The 12733-nt window shown below is 35.7% G+C and overlaps 1 protein-coding gene across 1 annotated transcript; it reads left to right on the plus strand.

Moving 5' to 3' along the window:
• Positions 1-321: 321 nt before the first annotated feature.
• On the plus strand, positions 322-5864 carry LOC106107491 (phenoloxidase subunit 1-like). Its single transcript, XM_013288368.1, has 14 exons — positions 322-388; positions 815-945; positions 1722-1911; positions 2218-2320; positions 2535-2655; positions 3021-3226; positions 3564-3695; positions 3900-4023; positions 4097-4261; positions 4377-4505; positions 4579-4757; positions 4856-5001; positions 5146-5381; positions 5494-5864. Exons 2-14 carry the CDS (start codon positions 835-837, stop codon positions 5707-5709), a joined length of 2058 nt encoding a protein of 685 aa, XP_013143822.1. The 5' UTR covers positions 322-388; positions 815-834; the 3' UTR covers positions 5710-5864.
• The last annotated feature ends 6869 nt before the right edge of the window (positions 5865-12733 follow it).

Below are 12733 nucleotides of genomic sequence, written 5' to 3' on the forward strand. Positions count from 1 at the left end.
ATCAAATATGCTATCAAATGATCTCCTTAAAACATGCTATTAAAGACGACAGACGTGCTTTACAAAATGAGACGAATTTTATAGTAATTAAGTAGATATATTTGTTTAGGCTACTAAACAAATATTTTTAAAAGGTGGTGGGCAACCTTAAGTATGTGATAGAGATAATTTATTCTAATAACTTTTTTTAATTCCATTATTCTATTTAAAAATGCATTCAGAACCCGAGAAATATAACAACAAAATGACCTTGGTAAGGACGTTTTTCCAGCGAAATGCAATTGCATAAATAGTAACAAACCGAACAGTACGAACCAGTCAAGCCGTGATTTTCACGGCTTACGCCCTTACTTCACTTTCATTTTTCCATTCGTTGTAGTCTCTTTTGGTAAGTATATAATTTGATTATAAAATACCAGTATCGCAATATTATAACTAACTTGCTGTTGCTCGCGATTTCATCTGCGTGAAATTAAAAAAATAATAAAATACATAGCCTATGGTACTCATAGTTAAATTTACTAACGATGACAGAATTTTGAAAATCGACGCAGTATGTTTTGAGTTATTTCAATAAATAGTAAAATATAAGCCTTTCCTCTTTATAATATTAGTATATATCTTCTTCTGTAAAAAGTAATTATGTATTTTATATTACCCTCCTATTGATTTTAGTGTACCACTCCTAACGCGCGGAGCCTGGTAATTTATCATAGAAAAGAATATTTTATCCAATTGTTTCTTATCGTAATGTATTCACATGTGTTTATACTTTGAGTTACTTTATTGGAAAGACATTGTAATAATTTTTCAGAAGACGTATCAGCTATCAAAATGAGTGACTCCAAGAAAAATTTGCTTCTATTCTTCGACCGGCCGACAGAGCCGTGCTTTATGCAGAAGGGAGAAGAGAAAACGGTCTTCGACATACCTGACCATTATTACGTAAGTGTTTGTCGACAACTCCTAAGTAGCTTTTTAAGGGTGGACACTCACCTTTTTCAAAACTATCGGACAACGATTGTGCGATTGTCGATTGTTTTGCAGCCAATACAACTGTTTAGTTGCACAACTGAAAATTGAGTAGTGAGCACATCGCCATATAACTCATAGGAAACAAAGCGTGACTAAACAGTTGTGGGATTTTAGTCAAAACTGTGCGGGTTATTAATTTAGACTTTACATATGTATCTACTACTAGCAAATAGCGCGTAGATAATCATATATTCATGCTCTTCGCTATAGTGACATTCAATACTGGTTTTAGCGCTCATCGTAGCCTGGGTGTATTACGACGACCCCTTTTTTAGTAGGATTAATGAAGGTTTCGTCTGATGATGGTGCCGGAGGCCTAACTTTAGTCCCTTTTCCTTCCAACCCTTTTTCTCATAAGGATAGGATGGAAAGGGAATGTGGATTTGACGGTAGAGGAGACGCACAGAAGAGCAAAAATCTTGTTTTTGTGCGTCTCCTGCGACTGAGGGTAGGCAACGCATCCGCTATTGCTAATGTCTATGGTCAGCGGTCGCTTTGCCATTTCGGCCGGATTTAGGTGGCCGCTTGCTCGTTTACTACCTGATAATATAAAAAAATAGGTTTAACAAGCTTATGCGAGAATGTGTAATTTGTATACTTGCAGTTCTATCTGCATCTAGTGGACATTGAATATGATTTACGATGTATCAGACAATAGCGTATATTTGATGTTTTTTTTGTTACAGCCCGAGAAGTACAAGGCATTAAGTAACACATTGTCGAACCGATTCGGGAATGACGCTCGTCACATCCCCGTACGCAACATCGCCTTGCCCAATCTAGACTTGCCTATGCAGCTCAGTTACAGTGAACAATTTTCGCTGTTTGTGCCTAAACATCGCCAGATGGCGGGCAAACTGATTGATATCTTCCTCGGTATGTATTGCTATGTTAATACTGTTATTGGATCTTTTTCTAATAGTAGTTTAGCCGTTAGCTTAACAATTATATAATTTAGTAATGGTACTTTCTCGGGTAATTCGCAACCATTACTCTCTTTACAGTCAACTCGTTTTCTACCTGCGATTATCATGATAGTTATTAAAATGGGTTGTAAAATGGCTATTCTTTTACGTAAGGCTGTGACAGTTTACTAAAAAGACCTAATTAATGTTTTTCCCCTCTGCCCGTGGACGGGGCCTTAGGTATATAAATAGTAGTTAATAATTGATTTCTTTGCAGGAATGCGCAATGTGGACGACTTAATATCTGTCTGCTCTTACTGTCAGCTTCGCATTAACCCCTACATGTTCAACTATTGCCTCTCTGTTGCTCTGTTGCACAGGTCAGTATTAGTTATATTTAGTAGTTATAACAACTCATTGCCTTTGCCGGACAAAACTTGTAATCTAACTTTCATATTATCTGATTTCCATTAAGAAAACCATTTATTGAAGTAGAAATCTGTATTCTTTAGCGGATTTAAAAACGTTTTACAAACTGATGCGATTTGTCTCAACGGTTTAGTTTTTCAAACAATACTTTTTATTTTATTACAGACCCGATACAAAGGGATTGAATATCCCGACTATTACTGAGATTTTCCCGGATAAGTTTGTGGACCCAAAAGTGTTCCGCCGCGCGCGAGAGGTCGCCACTGTTGTGACATCTGGTCCTAGGGTAGGTATCTCCTTTCATCTTCTTTCATTTGTGTCATCTAGTTTTTTTTTAATTATTTCATCATTCATGTTATTTTCAATGTCATGCAAAGTAATTTCGAAACTATAGTCCCGTATGATTTAGAACTGCATGTTGGAATACAGAATGATATTGTATGAAAATTTCATTTCTAGTTTTACAAACATGTTTCCAAACTCGTCGCACAATACTGCTTTTGTTTTAACAACGTCAAGTTTTATTTTTTATCAGACTATAGCAACAATTACTGGTTCATTTATCTTACGTGTGTGACGTATACGTTAAGTGATCACGATTTTAACATGGTATTTGTTTATCTGGTCTAATATGTGACTTTTAATTAACAGTTGCCGATCGTATTGCCACAAAACTACACGGCATCTGACGCAGAGCCGGAACAGCGTTTGGCGTACTTCCGCGAGGACGTCGGCATCAACCTCCACCACTGGCATTGGCATCTCGTGTACCCATTCGAGTCTGCTGACCGTGCTATCGTTGCGAAAGACAGGCGTGGAGAGCTGCTTTACTATATGCACCAGCAGATCATTGCCAGGTGATTTTCTTTTATTTTAGAAAGTCAATAAAGTTGAAAATTTACTTCTATAATCACAGGAAGATCCAGACAAATTTGTAAAATGTGTTTTTAACCTGTTTGTATGGGGGATTGTCAAAAAATAATGCACAGAACAAGAAGAGAATTATCTTCAAACCTTTAGCAAGCAAACCTAAAGATATTTGGGTTGAAACAGTTACGAATAACAACCAAAAGCATTGCTTTCTTTACTCATCTCTGTCTTTTTATCCCACTCATGAGAAACTACGAAATTGCGTAAGAAAGGTGTTCTTACGCAATTTCGTAGTTTCTCATTAATATTATAATCATTTTTCAGATACAACATCGAGCGTTTCTGTAACAAGTTGCCTCGCGTCGTACCTTATGGTTCCGATTTAAGAGAGAATATCAAAGAGGCTTACTTCCCCAAACTTGATTCTCAAGTCGCCAGCAGAGCTTGGCCTCCGAGGTAAGGAACAGTTATTAACGCGCTTAGTGCTGACTCGTGTGCCAAGTTTACTTTCATTCAAATTTATCGTAGTGGATTGGAATGTGTTTGATTTATTTTATAATGATTTACACAAGGAGTCTTCTTACTACGAGTATAAAAAAGCTTTGGATATTGTAATACCTAAGTAAAATTTTAAAATAAAAATAAAATGTTTCTTTTAAGGTTCGAATTTTCGTCCATCCAAGATCTTGACAGACCCGTGGATCTAATCAAGATTGATATCTCAGAGATGGAAACGTGGAGGTCACGCATTCTTGAAGCAATCGACAGCAATTCCATTCTTTTAGTAAGTCTACTGCGACTGAAACTATTCTATCTACTATTTGATGAACAAAATGTAATATGAAATATATTTTTAGCCAAATGGACGTCGAATGCCACTTGACGAAGAGAAGGGCATTGATATTCTCGGAGATCTGATGGAGGCGTCAATGCTCAGTCTAAATCGCGCGTACTACGGCGACTTGCATAACATGGGCCATATCTTCACGTCCTATGCTCATGACCCTGATCATCGTAACTTGGTGAGAATTAATGAGACATATACGTCTGATAAAAGACCTGAAACATTTCAATCGAATTAATTCTTCCTACAAAAGTATTAGGACTTTTAATTTATTGAATTACATGAAATTTTAGGAACAATTCGGTGTGATGGGTGATCCGTCTACGACGATGCGTGATCCCCTGTTCTACAGATGGCACTGTTTTGTTGACGATGTCTTCGTCTTGTACAAGAACAAACTCCCACCTTACGGCGATGATAAGGTAGTATTGTCAGGATTTAGCTGGTGCAGTTAAGGGTCCCAGTTGAAATACCTAACTTAAATTTTGTGTTTAGTTGGATTTCCCGGGTATTCGCGTGTCATCTTTATCAGTAGAAGGCAAGGCTGGAAGGAATACGTTTGGGACACAATGGGAGCAGAGTACGGTGGAGCTGGGACGTGGACTGGACTTTACTCCTCGAGGCAGTGTGTTGGCGCGTTTCACTCATCTACAACATGAAGAGTTCGATTATGTGTAAGAATATCAATGTTACATTATATCCTAGTATATTATACTCTTTGATTGTAACGTATTAAAGTCTAATCATCGTGTGTTTTCCATGTTACTTCCAGTATCGAGGTAGACAACTCATCTGGACAAGCTGCAATGGGAACCGTGCGTATCTTCATGGCACCAATCGCTGACGAGTCAGGAAATAGGTTCCCCTTCAACGAACAAAGGAAACTCATGATCGAACTGGACAAGTTCTCGCAAGGCTGTAAGTGATGTCACAAATTTCTAAACGTTGATGAAGTATTTTTATGCAAGCCTGAGAACTACTACAGTGCATAGTGAATCATTTTATAAAAGTAACGTGTAATTTTATTTAAACACAGAAGGCATTATGTTTTGTTGGTTTCAGTACGTCCAGGAAAGAACACAATACGTCGTCGCAGCGTAGACTCCTCTGTGACTATACCATTCGAGCGCACATTCATGAACCAGAACAGTAGACCTGGTGAACCTGGCTCAGCGCAGGCAGCTGAGTTCGACTTCTGCGGTTGCGGCTGGCCACACCACATGCTGCTGCCCAAGGGCGACAACAACGGATACCCCATGCAACTCTTTGTTATGGTGTCAAACTGGGCTGAAGATGGCGTAAGTCTTTTTATTGTCTGTATTTTTGGTCTAACTAAATCGCATAACTAATTAATATATCGATTAGAAAACAATTGAATACCAGTTTTTAGTAACTAAATTATGATTCCAGATTAACCAAGATCTTGTTGGATCTTGCAACGATGCTGCCTCGTACTGCGGTATTAGAGACCGCAAGTACCCTGACAGGCGCGCTATGGGCTTCCCCTTCGATAGGCCTGTGCCTACAGGAGTACGGACCGTCAACGACTTTTTGAGGCCCAACATGGCGATCACAGACTGCAAGATACGCTTCACTGATGCAGTCAGAGTAAGAGGTGGACAATGAGTCAACTAGAGTCGATGTTGTAAACGGCAATGGCGAGGAAAAATGGATAATTTAGATGTAATGGGTCAATTAATTTTAATAAAGCTCTGTAAATATTTGTACATTGTTAATACTTTATGATTCATAAGACTGAATAAATCTAATCTTTCACCAAATGTTTTTTATTTTATTATCTTTATCGACATGATTGTAAAACATTTTGATAAGTTCGATTGCTTGTAACTGACAAACTCAAAAATTTGTGCACTTTTAAAAGCACTTTAATAGGGGAATAACTTGTAAGTTATGTTATTACTATTTAGTATACAATAGTATGGATCGTTCACAACAACGGGATAGGACTGAACTTAAAGTACAAGTTAGCTTTGATTGGATTTACTTGACTGTTTGAAAATAATTTATACATCTCTTGTGAGAAATAATTTTTGGCTACAATAAATCTCAAAAGACATTAAGATAACTAAGATATTATGCCTTGAAGTGTAATTGTTGATTATTACAAGTAGTTACTTTATAAACTATGTGGTATGGGTGCTTTGTGAGAGGATGGAGAGAAGACCTACATCTACGAAAACATGTGCGTCTTTCAAGAATTTTTCAATATCTCTTAGTACTCTCGGTAGGTACTGTGTCACTGTAAACAGTCTTGATACAACTTTTGGAGTGATTTTTTATATATCATTCAGTTACTTAAAGTAATAACTAATTCAATTATTTAAAACGTAACGTATCGACTTATAGAAACAATACGTATTTACTAATAATAAGATATGATTAAAACACATCTTGGTTGAATCGTCGCTACCGAACACATCAATAATTGTGCAGAGCACTTGTATCTTATAATTCACTTTCCTAATGATCAAAAATATTAATCTTACATAATTCTTCAAGAGATTGATAACACAAACGTATAAAATATGATTTTTCTTTCGAATTTGGTATTCAGATTCCATCATGGCGCTAAATAAGGTGAGAGTAAGAATCTTATGTTTGTAAGCCTATTGAAGAAACTCGATATATAATCGTTGTTATGAAACTAATAAATTGTTTATTATTTCAGGTTGTTGTCTTGATTATCGCAGTGTGCATCGGCATGACTATAGTACAAGTTCAATCAGCTGATGAACCCTCATCTGAACAAGAGGAAGCTTCATCTGACGAACAAGAGGAACTTCCATCTGAAGAACAAGAGGAACTTCCATCTGACGAACAAAAGGAACCTTCATCTGACGAACTAGATGAATCTGCATCTGACGAATCAGATGAACCTTCAGCTCCAGCGAGTTTTGAGGAATATATTATAGAAACGGTATATTATATGCCGTCATATCTAACGTCGCGACGTAATCCTCGTATCATTTGTTAATGAATCATAAATTAACTAATTGAAATAAAATCTTTGCGCCTTACGTTGTTGATTTTTTTATGGTACTAATGTGATTTAGTTTATATATGGATAACATTCGTACTTCGCAGTTTACTGTGAGCTCTTCTAGATAAATATTTAACGTACATGTAAAACTTTTTGTTACACCAAATGCAAGAATGTCAAATTCTGTAAATGGGCCTTGATCATCATAAATAGTGTTCTAATTAAATTGATTTTAATTTGTACAAGATCTACATACATAATACGTTTTAATTGTGTGTTTAGTTGGACTTCCCGGGTATTCGCGTGACGTCGTTATCAGTAGAAGGCAAGATACACGTACGGGATAATTGTGTCCCATATAGTGTTCCTTGACAGGGAACATAGCACGAGTAAATCTTATCTTTTACCAAATGTATTTATTTTATTTTGTTTTTTGACATGACTATTAAAAAATGGTAAACTCGATTGCTTGTTTTCAAAGACTCAAAAGTTAGCCCTTTTAAAAGCACTATAATCGGGAAGTAACGGTTGTAAGTTATGCTATTCACGAACTTACGAACATTGTAATTGTAAAAACCACGACAGGTTAAAGTTACATATGTTATTATTATTTATTAATAGTCTCGATCTAGATATAAAATTGTATTATTCAAAACTGTGGATGTTCACCAACATCGGAAACAACATGATAGAACTCAAATTTAACTACAAGTTAACTTTGCTTTGATTGTATTTACTTGGTTGTTTGAAAATAATTTATGGGTCTCTAGTGAGAATTAATTTTAGTCCACAATTAATCTCTGAAGTCATTAGGAAAGACTGATATATCAAGATATTATCCCATGAAGTGTAATTATTTGCTTATAAAACCTATTTAAAGCCAAATTCCTCTAGATACTAATTCTTCATCTTATTAATATTATAAATGAGAAAATTTAAATGAACGATGTCCAATCCATCGTTCATTTAAATTTTGCTGAACGGATCTCGATGAAATTTGGCGTAGATGTAGAGCATAATCTGAACACAGGCAGATTGACGAAAACTAGTAAGATTTATAAGTATTATAGTATGTTATGTCGTAATCTATAGCTATACTAATATTATAAAGAGGAAAGATTTGATTTTTGTTATCATCAACTTGCCCTTATCCCTTATGGAGGGTCTGCACAGTATGTGTTACTCTTCCATACATCTCTATCAGCCGTCATATCTGTATTGAAATAACATAAAAACTGCTGGGCCGCTTTCGAAAATTCTTTCACCTTCAAAAAACTACGTTATCCCTGAGTAACATATATTATTTATTATCTTTTATTTTCACGCGGACGATGTCGCGAGAAACAACTAATAACCCTATAAAAAAGCTAGCAACAGCGATTATTTATCCACGGATGTATAGTTTTAAAAACAATTTTCGGTATGGGCGCTTTGCAACGGGATGGAAAGATGGCCTACATCAGCCGTTTTGGGCTCGCTTTGCTCCATTCGCAGCCTGCCTACGATTACATGAATGCGATGCGATACTTGTCTTTTAAGAATCTTTCAACACCATGATCTCACATTACAGTCTTCAATGTTTTATATTAGCGTGACATATTTGATTAGTCACATAAAGTAGTAACTAATGCAATTAACGCACACGAAACGCAATGACTTCAAAGAAACAATACGTATTGACTTATCAATTTTATATCTTGTGGTTGAATTATCGCTTCCCAACACTTACAATAATTGTAGAGAGCACTTTCCTAATGGTCAAAAATATTAATTTCACATATTTCTCCAAGAGATTGATAACACAAACGTATAAAACATGAACTTTCTCTCGAATTTGGTATTCAGATCCAATCATGGCTCTAAGTAAGGTGAGTTTACAAAAAATATATTTATAAAATATTGTGTATGTACTCGTACTGTCAGCCTTATTATTAAACTAAGAAATTGTTTATTATTTCAGGTTGTTGTCTTGATTATCGCACTGTGCATCGGCATGACTATAGTACAAGTTCAATCAGCTGATGAACCATCACCTTCTGAACCAGAGCAAGCATCACCTTCTGAAACAGAGCCATCTTCACCTTCCGAAACAGAGGCAACATCACCTTCTGAAACAAAGCCATCTTCACCTTCCGAAACAGAGGCAACATCACCTTCTGAAACAGAGGCAACTTCACCTTCCGAAACAGAGGCAACTTCACCTTCCGAAACAGAGAAACCTACAACTACCAAACCAAAAAACACTACGACTCCTAAATCAAAAAAAACTACAACACCCAAACAGAAGTCTAAGAATAAAACGACAACTACTCCACGATCACGGACATCCGCTCCAGCGAGTTCTGAGGAAGTTGTAATCGAAACAGTTTATTATATACCATCATATCGAACGTCACGACGTGATCCCTGTGGTTTTTGATAATGAATCACAGATGTGCATATATTTTATTTAAATAATTAAAATAAAAACTTTGCAATTCACGTTGTTGTTTATTTTCTTTTAGATAAAAATGAATGAAGAAGAACACAACTGCGAAGTATGAAGAATATTCACACTTCGCAGTTGTGATACTGTGATTTCTTCCAGGTAAATATTTAGTCTTTGGCCTCGCTTTGATTCCTTTGAGCTTATATGGAGGTGCGCACACTACTCGATTTTTAGTTGTGCAGCTAAACAGATGAATTGGCTGCGAAACAATCGACTATCGCACAACTGTTATGCAATTGTTTAGTCACAGGGGTGCCAGCCCTAAATGTAAGAATGTCAAATGTTTATACTAAAGTCTTTCAAATACAATTCAAATGAGATTCAAAAATAGAACATCTGTCACCATTGTGAATTATTCACGTTAGTTGCAGATGCACTGCGGTGTTATTGACGATTGGGAAAAAACGTAAGAGCAATGTTAATATCACAGAGATTTCGAAATGTTTCTTATATTATGCTAGCTTTTGCCAGCGACTCCATCATTGGCATTTAAAAAAACAACACAAGTGTGCCAAATTTTCTTTGAGCAGTTACGGAGATACCTTTTAACAAACATACATGTATCTAAACATTCGCTTTTGTAATAGTAAAAAGATTATTAGAAACACTAATATATCCCCAAAAAATATTTTTGAAAGTGAGTCTGCTGCAACGTCTAGAAGGGACAGTGGATTTGTCGAAGTATGGGACGCATGGGATGGATATGGAGGAAGTTTGAGAGTAGCCTCAGTGGTAGAGAAGGTAAGGAGTAAGAGTATGGTATGGGCATGTTATGGAGGAGGGATGAATCGCATGTAACAAGGAGAACGTTAGTTATGAGTGTGGAAGGATACACCGTTAAAGGTAGACCTAGAGAAATATGGATGGATTGAGTGAAAGGTGACATGATCAAAAAGGGAGTGATGACTGAGATGACGTATGATAGAGTTATTTTTAGGACAAAAACCTGTTGTGCCGATCTTACGGGAGTATGATAAGGACGATGAAGATGATGGGATGGACATGGCCAGCGGTCGATTCGCTATTCTGGTAAGATAAGTAAGTTACAATTATAACTCCATTTGTTTTTTAATGATTGTGTACCTCAAAACTATCTATATGACACTAGATAAAATTAATGTTTTGTAGTAATAATCATTTAAATGTAGTTAAACCCTCGTAACTTGTTTAATTACCTAATCGTATAGCGATCATATAAGAATAATCTGAAATGCAATTAAATCAATAAAACATCGCATCTTATAAAAATCAAAGTTGATTGAATTCTATTTTATTCAATATTTTGTTCTCTTGGATTATACAATTTATTTGTTTATACAATTCATATTCGTATATTTCCACGATGATATTCTTACGTGTACGTAAATCATTCTTTCGTGTTTTATTTTATTTTTCTTTATCAAATATATTTTCTAAATCCTTATATATTTTTCAGGTTCTTAGTTTGGCCTTTTCTATTTTGCTGGTTACAGCACATTATGAATTTGATCCTGATGATGATGATGATCTAACATTTTTTTCATCGCCAGTAGAGTATGAACCTTTAAAAACTGATAACGTTCAGTATGATCCATCGCCTGTAGAGTATCAACCGGATTGTGTAGATGACATATATGATTCTGCATATCCATATTATGAGTATCCATCGTATCCAGATGTTGTCGACACTTATGATCCTGCATATGCATATTATGAGTATTCATCGTATCCAGATGTTGTTGACACTTATGATTCTGCATATCCATATTATGAGTATTCATCGTATTCAGATGTTGTTAACACTTATGATTATGTAAATTCATATTATGAGTATCCATCGTATTTAGATGTTGTTGACATTTATGATTATGTAAATTCATATTATAAGTATCCATCGTATCCAGATGTTGTTGACACTTATGATTCTGCATATCCATATTATGAGTATCCATCGTATCCAGATGTTGTTTACACTTATGATTCTGCATATCCATATTATGAGTATCCATCGTATCCAGATGTTGTTGACACTTATGATTATGTAACTCAACATGAGAACCCATCGTATACAAACGACATTGACAATTGTGATTGTATAAATGCATATGATTATCCAACGTACACATATCTAATAGATCCTTATAATTATATAACATCATATAAGAAATAAAATTAATTATAACACACCAGCTTGTCCCCGCGGCTTCATCCACATGACATTATAAAAAATGTATTTCATTCTTTACACTCCGTAAAACTTTCGATTGCAAACATCAAATTTCGAATGGTCGAATGTCAACGAAGGATCTTGCCATTAGCTGTGAATTATTTCCTAATACTAATTTGCGTGACGGTTTTCTCTACTTTGTTTACCCTTTAAAGTATTTTAGAGTGAAAATATAACCCTATATCGTATCAAAGCCTTTTATTACATAAACTGTTATTGAAAAATATAGTCTGATTGCTGAGAACCTACATAAAGGAGTGTGTGTTTACGCTTTATTATGTTAAAAGTAGAGATTAAGAGCGTGTGCACACCTGAAACTAAACAATCGCACGACGTTTAGTCTCGCTTTGATTCATATGAGCCTATATGGGGGTGCGCACACTACTCTATTTTTACTAGTGCGACTAACAATCAGTTAATCTTAAACAGTTGAATTGGCTGCGAAACAATCGACAAACACACAACAGTTGCGAGTGTAATAAAGCTCTCCCGAAAACACCATCAACTTACGCTACGACAGTATCTTCATTGCCTGTGGTAAATTGAGTAAGATGTACATCTCACTCTACTAACAGGTACAAGGCAAGGCAAGAACAGGTGTTCGAAAGTTCATCTATGAATGCAGGAATCTTGCTATTATTATAAATGTGAAAGTACAGATGGATGGATGTTTGTTAGCGTTTGTAGTCTAATCGGCTTTGGATACGCTTTGCTCCATTCGTAGCCTACCTACTGCGAACACATTAGCGTCTCTCAAGAATCTTTCAATACCTCTTGGTATCTTGGTACCTCATTGTTGTCTCGATGAAAATTGTGGCGTGACGATTTTATAAATCATTCAGTCAGTTAACTAAAACGCATATTTACCGCAACGACTTGATCGAAAAAATATTTATTTACTAATTAATATCATATCTTGTGGTTGATAATCGCTTCTTAACACTTAAATAATTGA

The sequence above is a fragment of the Papilio polytes genome, unplaced genomic scaffold, assembly GCF_000836215.1.
Source record: "Papilio polytes unplaced genomic scaffold, Ppol_1.0 DF824269.1, whole genome shotgun sequence".
Taxonomy (NCBI): Eukaryota; Metazoa; Arthropoda; class Insecta; order Lepidoptera; family Papilionidae; genus Papilio; species Papilio polytes.

Excerpts from the sequence above, each read along its gene's own strand:
- LOC106107491 (XM_013288368.1), top strand. The coding sequence starts at position 835 with ATGAGTGACTCCAAGAAAAATTTGCTTCTATTCTTCGACCGGCCGACA. Across the intron at positions 946-1,721 it reads ACATACCTGACCATTATTAC|CCCGAGAAGTACAAGGCATT; the intron begins GTAAGTGTTTGT and ends TTTTTGTTACAG. Across the intron at positions 3,227-3,563 it reads CACCAGCAGATCATTGCCAG|ATACAACATCGAGCGTTTCT; the intron begins GTGATTTTCTTT and ends ATCATTTTTCAG.